The following is a 20,534-nucleotide window of genomic DNA, read 5'->3' as shown; positions in this document are numbered from 1 at the left end:
GATTTGTCGTTGTGTTTTCTGACTTGTTATAATGTTTTCTGAATTGTTGTTGTGCTTTCTGAATTGTTATTTTGTTTTTTAGACTTGCATTTGCGTTTGTAATTTGTTATTTTGTTTTCAGAATTGTGATCTGCTTTGCACTTCTCGGCCACCGTACATTAGTAGCAATCAGGGCCTTTGCTCACACAGGAGCAGATGAATCAACATTTGGGGTGAGAGTCTGAAGTCTGACATGGCAGACAAAGACTAGACTGAGATGGGGGAATGGAGGGGGCGGGGGTGATCCAGGCAAGCTCATGGGTTACAGATCAAGAATCAGGAATCATTTGGGCTGCTGTGAATACCGTTTTTGTTTTTTCCTTCAACATGGCCGCTGCTGTCTCTTTGATATGAGATTGTAAATGGAATTCAGAGCAGAAGAGCAACCCACTGGAGTGAAATGAGAACAATGCAGGGAGCCAGAGTGCCCATTACCTTCGCAATGGGAGAGTGGCCTTTTTTTTGGAGCGGTCTCACAGTTCAGGCTGGGACCGCTAGCCATATGACACCATTTAGGGAATTTCAGAGCTAGCGTTCACATTGCAACATCAGCTGTGAAAGTCATGCAGTCACCGTGGAGTTCTTCAAGTCTGCACAGGACCGGTCCTGTCCACCGCTCGCACGCATTACGCTCTGAAATAACTAGTGAAAAACCTGAGAAGATGGTCCAATATGAAAGAAATAAAATGCTGTGAAAAACCCAGGTGCCTAAAATTGTAAAAGCAATCTCAAGGGCCACTGGATACGGTTAGGATCAGTGACTGCAAAAAGATAGACGACAGTCAGCCTTGGCATTTCGCTCCGGCCGGAATATCCCACTAACAGACCTTCAGATAACGTTCCTTGGAAAAAACGATGGCAAAAAGGGAGGGAGGGTTACGAAACAGATGAGGAGGGAGGTTAAAAAGAAAGAAATACAATTCAGAGCTTGAGCAAATGGTGGTGGGAAAAAAGAGAGAAGGGCTATATTTTTTTTACACGGTTCTTTTGTTTTATACACAAGTGTGATTCTGCATTGGGTTGGAACAATACAGCCCCTAACACCTGAGTGTCAGAGGCGACCATATGCACACTCTTTCGACATCTTTCTCCCTGTTCTTTCTCTTTTCTTTGTCCCTCACCCCTTCTCTTGCTCACTGCAGCGTCTCCTCTCTTGCTCCTTGTCCTTTAGATACCTCAAGCGTGAAGCTGGAACAATTACATTTGCAACACAAGGGCTTCCCATCTATTCCTTCAGGTTTCCAAATTAAAACACACTGTGCAATCACTATTTTGAAACCCTCTCCGTCTACGGTTTCAGCTCCTGACTGTTACAGGAGTGAAATCAGAACACACTCTCAATTAGAGGACATCTGTTGCTCTTTCTAATTGGTGGAGCTCGAACATATGAAACAGAAAATCTGGAGAGGAAATGAAACTTTTAACAAAACTAAGCAGGCCCAAAAATATCAGCTTTGCTACAGTATGTTTTTCAAAATCAAATAGTGGAAGTGGAATTTTCTTTGATTCGATTCCACATGGCCAGAAAATCACAGAGAAATATGCTTAAATGTCTGCTTATAAGTTAGTTCAGAGGTTTTCTAAAAAGTTCAGAATAAATGAATATAATATATATATAATAGAAATAAATCTTAAAACATAAATTCAAGTTTTCAAATATAAAATATGAAAAAGCGAAATAATAATTATTGTAATAAATAATTACATTTTTTATTCTGCTTTCTAAACACTGGTTAATCATGACATTTATCACAATTAATTTATTAAATTGACAGCTAAAAAGATACAGTGTCAACTTCATGAAAAGTAACTACTTTCCAGAAAATAAACTACTGTTCAAATGTTTGAGGTTGTAAGATTAAAAGATGTCTTAATGTTTTTGAAAGAAGTCTCAAGACATGTGACTAAAAATACAGCAAAAACTTTTATAAAATGTCTTTAGTGTCACATGATCTTTCAGAAATCATTATTCTAATATGCTGATTTGGTGTTGATTTGGTTATTATTATCAATGCTAAAAAATGGTTGTGCTGCTTAATATTTTGTTTTCAGGATTCTCTGATGTATAGAAAGTTCCAGAGAACAGCATTTATCTGAAATAGAAATCTTTGGTAACATTATAAATGTCTTTACTATCACTGTTGGCCAATTTAATGCATCCTTGCTAAATAAAATCATGAATTTCTTATGAACGGTAGTTTATTTGCAAGGCATTTACAATAATTTAAACACTTCACTCAATTGTCAATTTTTTCACACTATAAATAGATCGTTATAGGTCAGTATAGGTTTGGTGCAAAGGCATCAAAAAGTATAAAAAACCCTGATTTAGTTGACTCCTTTATTTCAAGTCAATTTCATCAACTTCTCCCACCACTCAATATGTGTAAAGAAGTGTGGTCCATTATCTAGGTCCAACAGTCTTTTTCAGAGGCCTGCTATTTCAGCCATCAAATTGGAGAATTAATGATGTGGATACTCGTCTCTTATTTTGAAACCTAAATTCTTGGCTGAGGAGATGGGGCAGTGGGGATTAATAACTCAACTGAGTGACTAAAACTGCGTTGAACCATTGCATCTGCTCAAGTAGCAGTGGCTTTCTTCTGGTCTTGTCGTGACAAAAGATGAGAACGCGGCTGAGTCGGTCGATGTCTTTTAGTGTCTCCCAGCGCACGGTGTTTCCATTCCTTCAGCAGTGCTGTGAAGGTGCGTTTGACGGATCAGGGGCAGGTGGAGGCTCTGTCTGCGCTAGTGTTACAGCTTCATGTGCCTGCGTGTCATTAAGCATGTGGGAGTATACATGGCCGAGCAATCAAAGGCAGCAAAAGCAAAGGCAACCCCGCTTCACCATAATATCCTGCACGTTTTTTTTCCCTCTTCGCCTGTCTCACTCCATCCCACACTTGTTTAAACAGCTCATCACATCGGGAAACTTCCCAGATGTATTGAGGGAGAAACGGTTAACCAGTTGTAGACTGAAACAGCTTTCTAAAGTTCAAAAGTCTGTAACGATTTATCAACTGGACGGTTCAACACATTTCTGTGTTTAAAAAGTCAAGAAACACAAAGAAACACTCAATGATGTATCGCCACTGTCCTGGTGAGAGCTGAGAAGCGGGAAAAACATTGTAGGGTACATTTGAGAGTTTTAGGCCCACAAAAAGGGTCTTTTTCACACCATGAGAGGGTAAAATTCTGCTTTCTAAGCCTTTAGGGGCCGGGATCACATTCTTCTCCATCTGCATTTCAGAGGTGTGAACTAATTGACTTCAAAGCAATGGCATGGCAATAAATTGAAGAGTATGTATTAAAAAAGGGTCTGGCCACCTGCTTTGGGTTGCCCTGTCTATGACCACTTCACCTCACGAGCCGTAAAAATGCCGCCGCCGCCACCCCCATCCCGCTCTTTTAAACCCACTGATACATTCATTACTTGCAAGATCTCAAATTCACTTTGATGAAAGCTAAGGTTGATGTTCAGGTCTGTTGGTGATTCATATGGTGAGAAGAACAGAGGAAACCAGTGAGTATGAAGTATGCGGCAGAATCAAACACATAATGTCTAACAAGTGAGACAGCCTGAAACTGGAAGAGCATCACGGATATAGAAGGAAATACAGTGTTCAAAGTTCTGAAAATGCTAGGGAAAATGCTTCTGTTTTGCTTAACAATCTGACAGAAAAGTTGAATTGAATTATCAACATTTTGCATTTTGCAATCTTGTGCAAGATGAGCTTTAATTCAAAGAAGATTGCCATGATGATGATGATGATTAGGATTATCGATGCCATAAATATGGTTGTATTTGACCTAGAAATAGTGCAAAAGCATAAATATTGCCTATTTCTATTTTCATCATAATGTTTCTTGTTTGAAATTATTCAAAATTCTACAATTTTCTGTTTGTTTCCAGGTTTAGATTTTGAATCCCAGATTTTACATTAAAATAATTTGGTCTCAGGCAGAATGTTAAAAAATACACTTTTTAAATTATTTCAACCAATAATGAAAATTCTGTCATTATTAACTCACCCTCATGTTGTTCTAAACCTGTATGACTTACTTTCTACTGTGGAACATAAAAGAAGATATTTTGAGACAAGTCTCAAAGCTGTTTGGTTACCAAGAGTTTGTGTTCCACAGACGAAAGTCATTCAGGTTTTGAATGATATGGCTTTATCCAATATTGAAAATTAATCAAACACTGGAAGAAAGGTCTTTGGTAGGCTATATTGTAAGCATTAATAAGACTCTTAATCACAAAGACTAGACAAATCTCATGTCACAACTCAATCATGAGTATAGACTTACCATAGAGATGGACTGATGGCCACCGACCACACTCTGTCATATGTGGGGATTGTATGTAAGCACTGTCCAAACCGATCAGGAGCCAGAGCCCAAATCTAAAATGAAATTACAACCCTACTAAAATCATGAGTCAGGCAGACATTAACCAGCACTTCTGTTCAAAGCTTTGGGGTTAGTATGATTTTTTTTTAAAATAAATAATAATTTTATTCAGCAAAGGTTTATTAAATTGATCAAAAATAAAAACTTTTATATTGGTACAAAAAGTATATTTCAAAAAAATACTGTGCTTTTTATTCATCAAAAAATTCAGTTTTGCCATCACAGCAACAAATTACATTTCAAGATATATTACAACGGAAATCAATTATTATAAATTGTAACAATCTTTCACAATATTATCTTTTTTTCTGATCACATAAATGCAGCCTTGGTGAGTATAAGACACTTCTTTCAAAAATAGTAAAAACATGTTTAATGTTTTATCTTTGAAGTATGAACTTCGGATGTCCAAATACCAAATAGACCTGCCAAACAGTAGCACAGGGTCACTCTACATAGCAGCTTCAAGGCACCCTTGAATATAACTCCAATTTAAATAAATAATTGCGTAAGTGGAACTGAATTGGACTGGGTCCAAATTGACAGATTTAAAGATTTACTCCCACTGTTGCATACAAACTGTCTCCTGTAACAAAATTCTTCTATATACTGTACATGTCACCTTCAAATTCTACTGAAAGCCACACAGTGAGTGAAAAGAAACCAATGCAAGAAACCTAGTCATGGACATACAGTAGCTACCATATTTACTTAAATTAAAACAAAAGCAAAACATAGAGTGTACAATCTCACCTTTGCAGTCTTGTCTCTGGAGCCACTGACTATCACACCCCCTTTACAGTCAATGCAGTTCACCTCCTGATTGTGACCATAATACTCCACAGAGTAATCACTTTCTCTGTCATGAACAATTATTTTACCGTCACTGAAAAAATTAAAGAAGAGATTAAGAAATTAAAATAAGAAATTCAGAAGAGAAGAGCATTATAGCAAATAAATATTAATGAGATATAATTACAAAAAAGCAGCATTGTATTTTAGGATTAACTCATTGGCTATTCCTGATTAATTATAACTCAAAAGTCTTAACAGAATTGCAGAATATGCAGAATTGATGTTTTTCAATATATGCTATGATTTATGTTATATTGTTCTGTACTGTATTTTATGACTGTAAACAAAATGTGTAGTAGTAGTAGTAGTAGTAGTAGTAGTAGTAATAATAATAATTATTATTTTCATCATCATGTGTTTTAAACAGCAAACTATCCCAAACAATCAAACCATAAAGTGTGGACTCACTGCATGGCTGAACTACTGTAGTTAATATTTTACTATGTTTAAATTTAGGAAATACCTAGTGGCACAATAACAAAAAAAGAGGGAAAACAAGCACATTCCTGTTTTACCATTCAGGCGAAGAATACAGGTCGCTGATAGTTTCTGTGTGCTAATGGAAATTACATCAGTTTCTCATTTAAAAAAAAAAAAAAGAGGTAAAATAGTATTTTATTTTATTCAGTGACTATATTATAAGATTTGAAGAAGCAATTCCTTATCAAATCTGTTCATATGATTCCTGACGTGATAATTATAGTAAAACAATAAATCAAATAAAACAAATGACTAAAAAGAACATGGATTTACCCTCCTGCACTGATAAGGTGTGTGTCTGTCAGAGTGAATCTGCACACGTCTTCTTGGTGACCCGAGAACAGGGCCACTCGATTGTTCTGTAACTTCCCCCCCTCAGCTCTCAGATGGTACGCACTGATGTTTGCTGCCTGAGAGAGATACAGCACATCACAGTCCAGCTGTATCCACGGCAACAAGCTGTGGGCGAACAATCAAGGAATGGAAATTACTCCTACACATGTTTTTTCTGTAGCTCAATCTGTATCTTGGGGCTTAAGGTGACGAGGAGGCTAATAAAAAAACACAATAATGTCTTGTCCATATTGGCAAGGTCAACTACTCACTCTAAGTCAGAAGATAAATGTCTGAAAAATATGTATTTTGGGGTTGGACAATGAAAGTACGACATCTTCCAACTTACTTTTAAATTCCTTTTTCCCTTCTCCCTTACAAAGTATGGGTTGGGTCACATTATAACCATTTTATTTGACTAGTTTTAGCAATTGTATTTTTGCATCTGTATATGGCTAGTTATTTTATAGACAGTTTAAGTTATTTTTGCTTCCAATTTTGATACATCCAAAGTGCAAAATAAATGTGACTGAAGTTTAAAGGACTTAGGCTTATATATAAAGAATATAAAATAACTTACTTAATTTTCCATTTTAAAAGGACTTCTTTACGACAGACTCCATGGATCCAGTTGTGGGACACCCTCACTCTGTCCTTAAGAGGAATAGAAGGACACCTGAAAAAATTTAAGAATGTTTGAAATAATTTGAGATTACTTTAGATAATTGGCAAAATAAAGAAACTGCTGTATTCATGCTCCCCTATAGAAGAAGACTGAAAGGTCTCTGAAATTATACGCTGCTTCTTTATAGGTTTTCAGAATTTCCTTCCAGCAGACAGTGTAGACTGTTTAGCAGAAATGCACACTACATATATAAATTATTATATCATAGATTTAAAAATAAACAGAGCTGTCAACCTGTTTGTTCGTGTGTTAACAATATAGTACAACAATTTTGCAATAATTTTAGCTGGTGTAAGTGAGCTTATAATACAAATGTTTTTGACTTGGCACTTTCCACAAAAAGGACACAGCACAGCATTTGAAACTTATATTTTTTTAACTTCTCAAATAATGGTCAGTTAAAGAAAGTGCTTAACCTGCAGAAAATGTTGACCAACAACCTCAGGCAGTCAAACAAAATCCAAAATCCTTAGAGCTTGAAAAAAATAAACTCAACATTAAAAATTTGTATAAAAATTAAGAAAGTGCAATGTATTATTATTATTATTGCTGAACCTGCTGCAGTTCTTCCAAATAATGTATTTTTTGGGACACAAAGGGTTTCCCCCCATTCTTGGTAATAAGAGGAACGGTTTAAGAATTTTACCTTTAATTTTTGTAATAACAAATGAATAGAATTATATGATAACAGGGTGCATGCAAAATATAAGACATCCATATTCGTCCTCAAAAAATGTTGCGGCACATCAAAGTTCGTTTTCGTGGAAAGTGACTTAAGTGCTAGTTCAATTTGGTCTAATCTAAACAATTATACGAAGAAAAACAGGTTGACTACAATCCAACATCCTATTCATCTGCTTATAGATATATTACTTTTCCAATTTGTTGTCTTCAGGCCCCTTACGTAGATTGCACCTGTAAACAAAACCCACGTGACTATCAGCGTAAGAACGGAACTGAATCTCAACATACGCTGTTTTTATTACGTCACGAATGCTATGAATGCCCGTTGCCCTACGCAGTCTACGTAGTTCTGTTATTCTATGCGTAGGCCGAGAACTATTAGCTAGCAACACAGCTAGTGTATCTCAAAATCCTTACAAATCTATTCCTTGTCGTGTCATGCCAGTGTTAATAATGTCTTTAGCTATTTTCCTCCAAACAGCGTCTCTGGAGATGAACATGTAGCTTCTCTTGCACGCTTGTGAGAGGCGGCAGAGCGATCTGGGATCCAGGTAGGAAAAGACGTGGAAGAGCACATCCTCGGGTAACTGAAACAGAAACATCGCGGCTTCTTCTCCAGATCAGCGCCTTTCCTCTTTTCTTTATCACGCTTTGTCAGCCTCCACTAATATGAAGCGTATTACTGAGAGGACACTCGTCGGTTTGACGCAGGAATACGCAGAAGCCCATGTTTTTCTCAAAACGTGTAGTCACAGTAAGCGAAGGAAGCCATCACAACCAGTAGAGTCACGTGATCCACTAGATGTAGCTGACTAGAGCCAGTGACTTAAATCCATCAGGTTTTCTGCGGTGCCGTTCACTCAGGCTGAGGCTGTATGTATGAACAGTCGCTGGAGCTCTTACGGTTTTTTTTTTAACTCCTGTTTCTGTTGATTATGATGATTCTCTCTCTCTATTAATTATTAAATAAATTGAAATGTACTTTATAAATACTGTATTAACATATGAAAAATAAAAACATTCTGAAAAGGAAGAAAAGGAAAAATATCTTCCTTTTTCCAAAAACAATGCAAGTTGCATAATATTTGGGGATGCATATGGCATTAGATTGTAAAGAATTTATCTAGGCCTAGCCTATATAATTTTATATATATATTTTTTTTAATTACAAGCATTGAGGACTTTTTCAGTGACCCCATTAGTCTAAAAAAAAAAAAGTTAAGTATGCACTTATTTACCATGCAGAATATAGAAGTTCACAAAGAGCATATAACATATTTAGTGGTTTGGTCAGTGATGAGCATGATAAGGATTATGATTCCTTGGAAATGCGAGTTTAATTTCTAATGCTGTCTTTTTTTATTTATTTTTAATAAATAAAATATCTGAATAAAAATGACGCAGCCTGGTTTCAGTATAAACAATGTGTTTTCTAGCTCATGAGATTACTGCAATAAAAAATCCAAAAATTAGAAAAAAATAATTAAAAAATGAATCTTAAAATGACCAAATATAATAAGATTAGTCATTAAAAGTTTTACTCAAACCTCTCCCTTAATAAGTTGCATGCACAGAAAAAAAAACATTGAAAATTAATTTGTATTATTAAAAAGAGAGGTAGAAAAAATAGATAATTTAGATGTAATTTCATTTATTTAGTAGTCAAAGCTATTTTACACCATTATGAGCTTACACATTGAAGAAGCAAGAAAAAAAAACAATTAATGGCTATTTAACATGTTTAAAGCGTGTTTTAATGCATACATTAATAAAGGACTTTTTTGAAAGTAATTGCTTTATCTCATAGATTTGTGAAACTATTTATTGAGGTTTGTTATTATTCGTCTTCTCCTCTCATCTCTTGTGCCTCTATAGACGTTATTTCTCTGAAGACATGCTCAGTTGCTTGTGGAATGCAATTTTGTTCTTTTCTTCCCTCAGCCTGTCCTCCAATCACTCAGCTTGTCCACCCCTCACTCTATGGCACATTCAATTGCCTTGATGTTTTTCTTCTGCTTCCTCTTCTTTTTGTATGGTGAGTGTCTTGTAATTGACAGAGGACCCCATCTCATGTAAGCATTCACCGCTTGTCATTCTACAACATGTTTTTTATATTAGTGCCACAATGGGGCCATTTGATCCTAGGTTATGGTATGTGATTGTCAGTAATGCGACTACTTGGTGGCTGCCTTTGTTTGAACCAAAGTGGTGGCCTGACCTCAGCCCATTCAGTGCGGTGACCAAGTTACGCAGGCCTCTGTATCCTTTTACTTTTCCCTATCTCCTTTACGGAGACGAGTTTAGTTCAATGCAGTCACAGATATTACCTCTTTAACAGCCTCATCCTCTTTCTCTCTGTTTCTATAGAAAGCATGGTTTACAGACTTCACTGCTAATGTTTTGCATGCTTTACCAACAGATAATCTCTTTTGCAACAATAGGAGTTTGGTATAAGTAAAATGAGTGCATAAGCTGTTTAAAACATCAAGAAGTAAATAGAAATCAAAGAAAAATCAATAAGATATTTTGTCAATGAACATTGTGAATTTATTGCTTTAGGTACTAAACTAATGTTCAAAAGTTTGAGACTTTTTAATGTTTTAAAATAAGGATCTTATGCTCACCAAGGCTGCATTAATTTAATAAAAAATACAGTAAAACAGTAATATTGTTAAATATTATTACCATTTAAAATAACTGTTTTCTATGTTATATTTTTAAATATAATTCATTCCTCCTGGGAGGGCAAATCTGAACAAGCAGCCGTTACTTCAGTCTGATGTGGAGCTCAAGAAACGTTTCTTATTATCATCAATGTTGAAAGCATTTGTGTTGTGTATCTTTGCGGAAACTGTAATACATTTTTCAGGATTCTTTGATGAATTTATTTTATTTTAAATCTAGTTTTTGTAACCTTCTAAATATCTTTACTGTCACTTTTGATCAGTTTAATGCATCCTTGCAGAATAAAAGTACTAATTTCTTTCAAAACCTTTGAAAACAGTATGGTTTCCTCAAAAATGAAAATTCTAATTCTAATTAGAAATTATTCTAATTCTAATGTCATTCCAAATAATTTGTAAGTCTCAGGTGCTATAATGCAAAACAGAACAACAAGGTTGAAGTCATATTCATGGAAAAGCTCTGTTTGGTACATTCATAAGAGATGTTTAATTCGATTTGAATCAGTCTTTTGAGTTGGATCTTTTCAGGGAATCACTGATCCTGTTAAAAACATTCCTAGTGATTCATTCACAACTTGGACTGATCCGGTTCTTGAGTTGAAGTCACTGACTCAATTATCCAGTCACAGCAATTCTCAAGTTATCAGCTCACTGGAGGGGAAGATTATCAGGTAATAATGACTTACATTTGTGTCTGTTTCTCATACAAAGCTATTGTATGACTTGGAATATGGTGCATTAGTCATACAGACTCCTATAATGGTGCTTTTTTCCCCTTTAGAGGCTCGACAGATAAAATATTCTTCAAATAAAATGTATGAATTAATAATTACATCATTTACATAATTGTGCAAACAGTTCCTGCACTGTAAAATCAAATTAGTTGGGCTTACTTAAAAAAAGCATGCAAACCGATTGCCTTGAAAAATCTAAGTAAAGTGAAATAGGAATAGTATGTTGTAGTTGTTATAGTTTACTTACATGAGAGTTCTAGTAACGAAAAAAGAACTGTAGGGGGTACTTGATCCTTTCATTTAGGTTTACTCATGACTTAGTATAGCTACTCACTGACTTTGCATTGCGGCATGAATAAATTATGCAGTTGCTTTGTTTCACAGTTGTTGATTTTATTTGCCAATTTTATTTGCTGTCTTGTGTCAGTAGTAGCACAACAAAAAGAGCAAATAAAATTGTTATTGTTACAATTAATGAAAATAAATGAAATTGAATTGTTACCATTGTTGTGATTCACGTGCTGATTGTTTAAGTCTGTGTGTGACGTTAGCATATTACCACAGACTATTTAAGGATTATATAAACCCAATTAAAAGCATCTCAAGGTATTTATAAATAAAGTTAAAAAAGTTCATTAATAAACACAAAAAATAAAATACACTACAAAGGGAACACTAATCACTATACTATACTATAATGGTGAGTACAAAAAAACACATTTTAGGAAAATCAACATCAATTTATGAAGTTAGCTTATATGATGTTCTCTCAAATATTTCAGTTGTATTGAAAATTCAACATTCAAGATGACTTTGGGAAACGAGTGAATGCAACTAGTGAAAGATAACTGCAGACATGGAGGAAATGGGTCTATTAAGACTCTACAAGTCTATTAAGACTCTTTTTCTTTTCTTCTTGCACATTAGCAACATATTAGTGCACTGCTGCCTCTCACTGGTTTATTAATATCATTGGTTCCTTTGTGGCTACTTGAATATTTGAAGTAAGTGTCACTCTAAACAGTAAGTAAATTGTTTTATTTGCCTTGAAAGTAGCTGTAACTTAATAAAACCTAGTAAGTATAACAACTAAGTAAAGATAACTAATTAAATCTAAGTAAGGTAAACTATTGAATTTTACAGTGTGTAGATTAAATATGTTGTTCTTCAATTTATTAACCTCTGAAATTCAGGTATCTGAATAACTGTGTCCCAGATACTGGAAGTTCAAAAAAAAAAAAAATCATTTATGGTTGGCTTTCCAGCTGAATTGTCATGACTGAAAGGAGATGAAGAAGGAGGGGGAATCTTCCCGTTTGATCTTTTTAGAGGGGTGCAGGGTGCGCTGTGTGGCTGGCAAACACATTTAGCCTGTAATTGTTGAGATCATTCAGACAATCGGCCTTAGAAATGCATGGGCAAACAAAAGATTACAGCTCCAATTGGAAAAGTCAACAGTTCCTCCATATGTCCCATATACAAACAGTCAAACTGTCATGTCCCATCTTCTCTTTGAACAATGTTTGCATGTCATTTATAACTTAGTGATTGGCTGCTGGCTTGTGCACTCTAGGAATACAGCCAATATAGTGTTGCTATTTTTGTGACATGAACTTACATTTCCATCTCATGCATTGTTGCTTTGATAAAACCATACTGCTTCTCTCTTTTCTGTGAATCAGTGTGTAAATTATTCAGCAATAAGTACTACAATACTACAACAAGTTCAGACTTTTAGTTTAGACTTTTAATGGCTTGCTCATTGCAAAGACTACAGATGTCGTATGGGTGCTAGAAAGAGCACTCAAGGTGGACTTGCATTATTTTAACCCATGTTTCCTCCATTGAGCTCCAATTTGCAGGAAGGGTTTTATGACCAGGGTTAGGCAGAATGTGAAGTAAAGGCAGCTTAGAGGTTTGGGTCATCCCATTCTCTCACCCCTGCCTTTCTGCCAGTTCAGCAGGGGAGCTTGTACAAGTCTAAATTGCTCCCTAAGCAAATTAAGAAGGTAGCCCTGTTTGTTTATCAGGGGTTAAGGATGACGGTTGCAGCTCAATAAAATGGATGAAAGCAGTTTTGCGTCCCCTCTTTCTCAGTGGAATTGCTCTTCATTTGCATGGCATCACAAGCTGCACAGAAGGTGTGATTTTTCCCACAACCTGCTGGATCCCCTGGGTTTCTTACAACTTTATGGTCATGGAGACAAATTTCAGGGGAAACTGAGGCCTGATAAAGCAGAATAACTGTGGCAAATTATCAAGGTCTGTTAATCAATAGTAGACGTCATCAGTGTGAAAAAACGGAGTCAATTGGTGGTTCCGGTGGTTCATTTATTTGATAACACTACCACCAAACTAAAAGCTTGGGGGACATCAAACATGTGCATGAACTCAATGTCTGGGTTTCTGGGTGTATTTTAGATCCAGTTCCTGGTCACCAATTATTATTATTATTATTTTTATCATCTTAATCAGATTTTTCATTCACTGCTTTGCTTACATTGTTCTGTGGTGTGAAAAATTGCAAGTAAATTTCACAAACTATTACAGCTAGTAACACATTGAAATAAACATGCCATTTTGAAGTAGGAAAAAAAATGAAATAGTATTTTCTGGTAAAACGTGCTACAATTATCTTTGTTAATATGTAAACTTTGAAAAATTACTTTTTATAGTTTATGTGCATGTACATATTTTAATATGGTTGTATGGTTTAATATGTTTTCCTAATCCCTTTTTAAAAATCATGAAATAAAATCTCTAAACATTTAAATCGACTTAAATTAACATTTGCCCTATAATCTTAAATCTGCCCTTCTTTGTTTGTCAGTTTTAGATTTAAAACATGTACGGTTTGTCTCCTAAGTAGTTTATTTAGAAATGTCAATAAGCTTTTTTCCTTAATTGATTACCATCCATTGAACTGGATTACACTGTTGGTCCATCACAGCTGAATGGAACTAAACCGGCATACTAGAAAGTCAAAGAAACATTCTGAAGCTCTGGCCTTTCTAGGAGTTTGACCTCTGCACCCTGGCTGAGCTACTAGCATAACATGAGGCAGAACACATGGCGTATTGCACCATAAAAACAATGCCAGCCTTCGCTAATGTACCTGTATAACACGTTTTTCAATGATGCATGAGATGTGTCAAGCCAACACTAATTAGAGGATGATTTTTGGCTGAATCGGTTAGAATTTTATGATGCAATTAATTTGATTAAAAAGGGATCAGAAAATGTCTATTTTTTCCCCCCTCTGATCGTAATTTACATAGCATTATAACTGCAGTAATGCATATCTCAGGCTGAGAGGAGTCATTAATAATCTTCCTCATCACAGACAAGAGCAAGATAGTGATCTCACACCACAAATCCCCGGTTCTTGTTTTCTCACTATACGCTGCCCTCTGGCTTTTGGCTCCTTGGAACCCTGTCCGCAAACACACTGCACCCCTGCCCGGACAAAACAGATACCCCTCCAATCAGATTAAGCTACAGGGAGTTAAAGGTCTGAGATTAAACAAAAACACCTGAGCGAGGGTGAGGAGACGGGGCCAGGGAGCCGTAGTGTGTCCGGTTCAACCAGAGGAGAGACCAAACAGTGTAGCCCCCCTGGAGAGACAGTCCTACTGAGCCGTTGACCTGAGATGTGCCATTCCAAACATTCTGGGGGGAGAGACCCAGTATCTCCATCTCACTCTGTATTGGTCTCTAACCAGAAGGGTTATGCAAACAATGGTGGTATTTATTATGATGCTATTGCATGACAAGTCGTTTCATACAAAGACCGCACTGGCCTAATTTTCTATGGATGAGGCCATTGGAACGTCTAGAACGCTTCTGGAAAAGACCCTTTGGCAATTTTAACTATGTATAGATAGATGCCTTTTATACACTTATTTCGTGTGTTATTTAAAGGGATAGTCACCCAAAAATGAAATGATGCCATTATTTATTCACCATCGTGTAATTTCAAACCTGTATCAAAAAGAAGATATTTGGAAAAATGTCTCAGAAAATTGAACATTGTCTAAATAATCAGTCCATGGATGTTTTCCACAAACATTTTTTTAAGCTATCTTCTCGTATGTTCCACAGAACAAAGAAATTTCATTTTTTAAACAATTTTGGAAAAGCGCATATTAGAACAGAACACATTAGACAAAAGACGTCAGTATCCTAAGGTAAATTTATTACAGGTTTTTAAATAAATATTTCCATCATTAAAATTATTTTACACATCCTCAAATAAAAATATATTTATATTTGTATAAAAAAACAGACAAACAAAATGCAACGAAGAACAAAAGCTTTTCCTACAGTCCGTACAATGCATTTATACACCTTGGAATTTACAGTTTAAACCACGGTAGGAAACCTGCGATAATCAAAATGTAGCTGCCACATTTAAATATGTATTTAAAGCTCTGTTTGCTTTAACCGTGTTTATCTCCAGAGAGTTCCAGAATCAAGAACCAGAGAGGTTACTGAGAGATGAGCTGGGTATCTTATCGCTGGGTGGTCGAGAGGTGCCCCGGCTGCCTGTGTAACCGAATACAGCCTTGTGGTGTCAGTGCATTCTCTCAGGCCCTTCAAGTCCCCTTGAGCAGCAATACGAAGAGTTATAAATTACTCTAAAACCATCGAAATCAAATGAAACCAAAGCAGATCAAGAGAGGATAGACGGATGAAGTCCACGTACTACTAAAATGTCAGCACTTACACGTCCCGTGCTTCGCTTTTCTATACTCTTACACAGGTCAGTACTAAAAGTCAAGGGTACAAAAATAGATCTCTTTTTTTCTCGAGATGTTTTTTTTTTTTTCTTTTTTTGTTATTTCTGAAAATTCATTAAAAAACTAAAGGTTAGGTATATTGTTGCTCAGTACAAAAAAATGTTTGTAGGAGTCCACAAGAGGAGTCTGTTCATTGTTTGAGAAAGTCTCTCGCTCTCTGTCCTCTCCTTTTCTCCGGCTTCACTCTTCAACGCTCTCCTGAGTTGCGGGTGCGTTTAGTCCGTCTGTTGAAAGGGTAGTTGATGAAATCAAAGGGTCTGTGCTCTGCGATTTGGTGTCCCTTGGGCAGCCTCTTCATGAAGTGGACTTCCCGCTGGTGTTGTCTGGTTTTGGAGCCCTTGCGGGGTCTGCCTTTGCGTGTGAAGGCCATGTACCAGCCTTCATACTTCACATTCTGCAGAGCTGTGTAGTTGTTCTCCAGGACTATCTCTGTGAAAATGCAGTCTTTCCCCTGACCGTTTCTCTGTGAGAACAAGATAAAGACAAACTTTTAGCTCCTGATTGATGGGAAATATGAAGCTTATCGAAAAGTATTTTGGAAAAGGTCTGCTCCAGTTTACATAGGGCTTCCCCACACGCACACAGCATATGCTTAAGTCATTACGATCCCAGATCAAGAGGGAGAAATGACAGCAGAAGCCAATGACTTTCCCCTTGCAGTAAACACCATTGCGGATTCATCCTCTGAGAAAAATAGTTCTTCTACTGTTCATTATATAGGCATAAACCGTATTAAGTTGAGTCCAGAAGGTATTATGGTAATATTTTACTTTCTCCAGGACATTGAACAATATAAACACTATATGGTAAAGCTAGTTTTGCCTTTAATATAGGCATCGCATCATTGTACGTTCATAACAACAGGACCTTTAAACGTTATCTGGCCAGTAAATGCAAACGGGGTAAGGAGCCAAACCAGGAGTCCAAACCTTTCCCCAGCCTCTTAACAAAATAGCCTGTTAAAAATCTCAAATCCAAAACGCTTGCATATCAACCAATAAAAAACAACAACAGAAAAAAACCCTCTCTCATGCAGGCTGTCGTTGGGCGGCCAATATGTCAGATAGCATAAGATCAGGGGTGCCAAGCAGATGGTCCACCTGGCAGGGTGCTGGGAGGTGGGGGCCGAACCTCCATCCCACTTTATTACCATTCACAGCAAGGAGAAGGCACAAATCCACATTGGAACAAGAGTAGCCAGCTAAAAAAGGAAGAAAGATCCCATTCTTCACACTCGATTTTACCCACTGCAACCAGGAAACGTCTGGTGTCCACTATAAGATAAAAATCTAACTCTTGTTTGATTATTTGAATGAACTCCCTAATAATGATAAAATCAGGGACATCCACAAGCAATTGAATGCTGAAACTACTACATGACTATATGAGTAATGTTTCTGAATTTCTAATTTATCAGATCTTTCTCTTCTTATTCTCATTCATCAAAAACCGTTCAATCCGAACAGAAAAGTGACTGAAACATATGCTGTGTGTGTATAACAGAATATGTAAACTGAGCACTATTATCAGTGACAAAATTATTATATAATGACTTTTTCCTCATACCTTGCCAATCAGTTTCCCTCTTCTGCTCATACAGATGTAGAATCCCGTTTCAGCTCCTTTAATTCGAACTCGACTCCCAAAAGTGTCCGTCTCCACTATGAGTTTGGCTGGAAAAAGGAAAGAAGATTTTTTATTAGATGCTGTGACTCGGAAAATCTAAATTACGATCAGTCAATCAATGGGAAAATGTCATGAGTAAACACACGTGCACATATGCACACCGGCATAAATATGTGAAATCTAAAGGGCCTACTCTTTAGGATTTATGTAAGCTTAAATTCTAGTAGAACGATAAAAACATGTGCAGTGCACTTCAATTCTTCTGGAAGAAACCAAAGGCTTCCTGGCAGGACTTTCAACTTTTTACCTTTTATGTAAGTACATAAACATTATGTGAATTGTTATCACGTCATCCATGTACCAAAAAATAAACAAAGAACTTTTAAATATTTGAGTTAAATGCACCATTTAAAAATACAAATATACAATGATACTTTTAAAAATCACTTATTTTTTTTATTTTTTTATTCATTATTAAAGGTACATTAACAGTTCAGGTGTATTATAAGAAAATCAAGGCAGTGTTTGCAGGGAAACTGACTTTCCATGATGGATATTCTCCATGCCAAGAATTAGCACTTGCAGCCATTCTCTGATTCAGCCCCCATACTCTGAGTGATCGTAAAGAGTTACGGTTCAAATGGAGGGGGTCAGATAACCTGCTGGTGAAGAGCCTAACCACAAGCCCAGAGCCGGAGCCAGGCACTGGCCCGAACTAACAGCCCTGCTGTCTCTACAACATGCTCAGGTGACATGGATGTCACCAAAACCATGCAGAGCTAGAGCCAGGCTTCCAAAAATACCACAACAGAGCTGGTAATTATTGGGTTTGCATGTGGAGAAACCACATAAGTGAGAGCTACAAATAAAAGAGATCTGATTTAGGTAAAGTAACAAATTAAATATGTAAGCGAAATGTTTTTATTTTTTTCATAATGTTTATCTGTATGAAATTTTTAGTGAGGAGCTTTTACAATATTTTAACTTATGATTGTATAAATTATCATATTAAACAAAAATGAATAGAACACTTAATCACTGATGTATGATTTTATAAAACCAAACATACACATTAATGATCAAATTGATCCTAGAAATACTTAAAACAGTTAGATTTAGGCTCTATGAGATCTGCCATCAGGACCGAATGACCATAGAAAGCAAAAGTGAGGGTCAGAATTCGGCTAGACATATTTTCATCCTGAGCTGGTCGGGAGAGGAGGGGAACGTTCTTCAAGAAATGTTCAGAATGTTGAAGTAAGATGAGTTCTAATGGCTCTTCCAGACCCGCACGTCTCTCTAGAGACTCACCTTCAACAATCTAGAATCCATTTAACATTTTTTGCACTCCACTGCTTTTTTAACTTCACCAACTGAACAGATGCCCAGCTATTCAAATGCAGTGTACCATAGATATCCACAAAATAAAGAAACATAAATACAGTTCCAGTTAGACCCAGAAATGGCATTTACAGCCTGATATCATCTATAGTTCACAAAGACCTTTTCATTCTAGTTCTTCAGAAAAAATCTATGTAACTGTGCTTTAGACACTTCGAAATCTATTAGAACCTACAATAAAATGGCTTTTGATCTCTAAAGAACAATATAGTGAACTCAAGACCCCATGCAAAGAACCACTGAAGAACCGTAGCCTATTAAACATGTTCTTCAATGTATTTAGCAAAATATTTACATGCAAAACGCATTTTAAATGATTCCTCAAAGCGCCAAAGCGTCACAGAAGGTTTCATGGTTTGTGTAAACAGATTACATGATTTTGTGCAAGATAAATAATGAGATGCTCTTACCATGAGCGTCACCATCCTCGGCCATTGCGTTGATTTTCTTGTTGGCCAGAACTTGCACGTGCTTGCCGCTGGTTCGACTGTAAAGCTGGTAGGTCCGGATTAGTCTACGGCTGACCCGGTCCGTCACCTTACTTTGCTCACTCACATGCTGTGTAAAATTAGGCGGGGACTGAATGGTTACCTGTCAGAAATTAAATACCATATAATCAATACCTGCACAAACTGCTTCATCATTCGTTCATACGGGCCTATAAATTACACCGCGCTCCAATAATAATCATTTAAAATAGGCCTAATGCAATCGAAATGAGAAAACGTGTCCGTAACGTATTCATTTTTAATTTGGGATTTTAGAAAACGAAATGCGCTATTAGGAAAACTGTCGTTTGTGGCTTAAAATAAATTACATTTCAAGCCAAACTGTCCTAAACGCTTAAGTCGAGCCCTTTATGTTATGTCTCCACGACATGTTTCATCACTGACTCAAGGCTGGCATACTTCACGCGCCTGTGCCAGTATGTTAGTGTTACCTGCCAGGTTACAGCGCCCACTGTGATACCCATCTGATAAGAACATCCTCTCCCATCGCACTTTTAGTGCCTTTTAATTTAACGTGCATTTTTATGCAAAGCAACGGTATATTTAAATAAAATATAAATCTTAATTTAGGAGCTATATTATTTAGGCTAAGTATGGAATTGATATATTAGAGTAATAGTGCTTTACAGTTTCTCTAACAATACGTGTAGGTAAATTAAAATAAGCATTTAATAAAATGGCAGTAAAAAGCATATTTAAAGATGTTGCACATACCTGAGCATAGTAGCAAAACGCAAAGAGGTGAAGGAATCTGCAGGAAGAGAGAAAATCTCACATTAGACTCTGGAAAGCGAAGCTGTTAATGTGTGAAAACAAATAATAAAGGAAATATACTCACAGATAACTCAATCGTGATGGTATGAGCCTCATGTTGCTGGAATGGAAGGGCCTCACAGAAAAAAAAAAATGTGTGTAGCCTAATTTGCAAAGATTTAAAAAAACAAAAATCAGGTTTTCCCGATGAAATAAATGTATAAAGTCCTGCGCTGGTATCCCAACTGTTACTCGCAACATATGATGAACAGATCAACTGGCAAATTACGAGATCTGCTGCTCAGAGGCAGAAACAATGTCCAGACTGACACCGGTGACAAGTATAAGCACTAACTGGGTTTCCTTCATAAGAACGAGAATAACAAATAAGTGCACTTAACGCAAAACTCACAGCATGTAAACGATTTACTTTTCAAGTTTTAGCGAACGAGCTTCTGATGCACCTAATCATACAGACTCAAGTCCCGTGCTGTCCATGAAGGTGAGGAGCGCAGCAGAAATAGATCCTTTGACGTTTG

The 20,534-nt window shown here is 36.5% G+C and overlaps 2 protein-coding genes across 5 annotated transcripts in view; both read right to left on the bottom strand.

Annotated features, from left to right (window-relative positions):
- LOC107694796 (F-box/WD repeat-containing protein 4-like) overlaps positions 1 to 8,278 on the bottom strand; it is a 29,854-nt gene extending 21,576 nt beyond the window's left edge. For 2 of the 3 annotated variants that reach the window (XM_016494516.1, XM_016494660.1), the window contains exons 1-6: positions 7,907 to 8,278; positions 7,679 to 7,720; positions 6,701 to 6,796; positions 6,061 to 6,246; positions 5,206 to 5,338; positions 4,351 to 4,445 (exon numbers count right to left, since the gene is read on the bottom strand). In XM_016494516.1, the coding sequence (XP_016350002.1) occupies positions 4,351 to 4,445; positions 5,206 to 5,338; positions 6,061 to 6,246; positions 6,701 to 6,796; positions 7,679 to 7,720; positions 7,907 to 8,091 (737 nt within the window). In that variant the 5' untranslated portion in view covers positions 8,092 to 8,278. The remainder of the gene's footprint in view (positions 1 to 4,350; positions 4,446 to 5,205; positions 5,339 to 6,060; positions 6,247 to 6,700; positions 6,797 to 7,678; positions 7,721 to 7,906) is intronic. The other variant, XM_016494591.1, reaches the window with a different exon arrangement.
- A 7,006-nt stretch (positions 8,279 to 15,284) lies between these two features.
- LOC107696243 (fibroblast growth factor 8-like) lies at positions 15,285 to 20,163 on the bottom strand. 2 transcript variants are annotated; one of them, XM_016496541.1, is made up of 5 exons: positions 20,081 to 20,163; positions 19,957 to 19,993; positions 19,144 to 19,324; positions 17,273 to 17,379; positions 15,285 to 16,169 (listed from the first exon to the last, which is right to left on the bottom strand). In XM_016496541.1, the coding sequence occupies exons 1-5, from the start codon at positions 20,110 to 20,112 to the stop codon at positions 15,894 to 15,896; spliced, it is 633 nt and encodes a 210-aa protein (XP_016352027.1). In that variant the 5' UTR covers positions 20,113 to 20,163; the 3' UTR covers positions 15,285 to 15,893. The 2 variants fall into 2 exon arrangements, with proteins under 2 accessions (XP_016352027.1, XP_016352093.1); XM_016496607.1 differs by having other exon boundaries at positions 19,144 to 19,291.
- Between the last annotated feature and the right edge of the window lie 371 nt (positions 20,164 to 20,534).

This window comes from Sinocyclocheilus anshuiensis, unplaced genomic scaffold (assembly GCF_001515605.1).
Source record: "Sinocyclocheilus anshuiensis isolate Anshui unplaced genomic scaffold, SAMN03320099.WGS_v1.1 scaffold193, whole genome shotgun sequence".
In the NCBI taxonomy this organism is placed as follows: Eukaryota; Metazoa; Chordata; class Actinopteri; order Cypriniformes; family Cyprinidae; genus Sinocyclocheilus; species Sinocyclocheilus anshuiensis.
Note: the sequence above shows the minus strand (reverse complement) of the source record. Positions and strands in the feature narration are given on the sequence as shown.

Bases quoted from the DNA above. Each gene is read 5' to 3' on its own strand.
- LOC107696243 (XM_016496541.1), bottom strand. From the start codon at position 20,112: ATGAGGCTCATACCATCACGATTGAGTTATCT. The intron at 17,380-19,143 runs GTAAGAGCATCT...TCCTTTTTCCAG, and splicing joins CGAGGATGGTGACGCTCATG to CCAAACTCATAGTGGAGACG. The intron at 16,170-17,272 runs GTATGAGGAAAA...TTGTTCTCACAG, and splicing joins GAGGGAAACTGATTGGCAAG to AGAAACGGTCAGGGGAAAGA.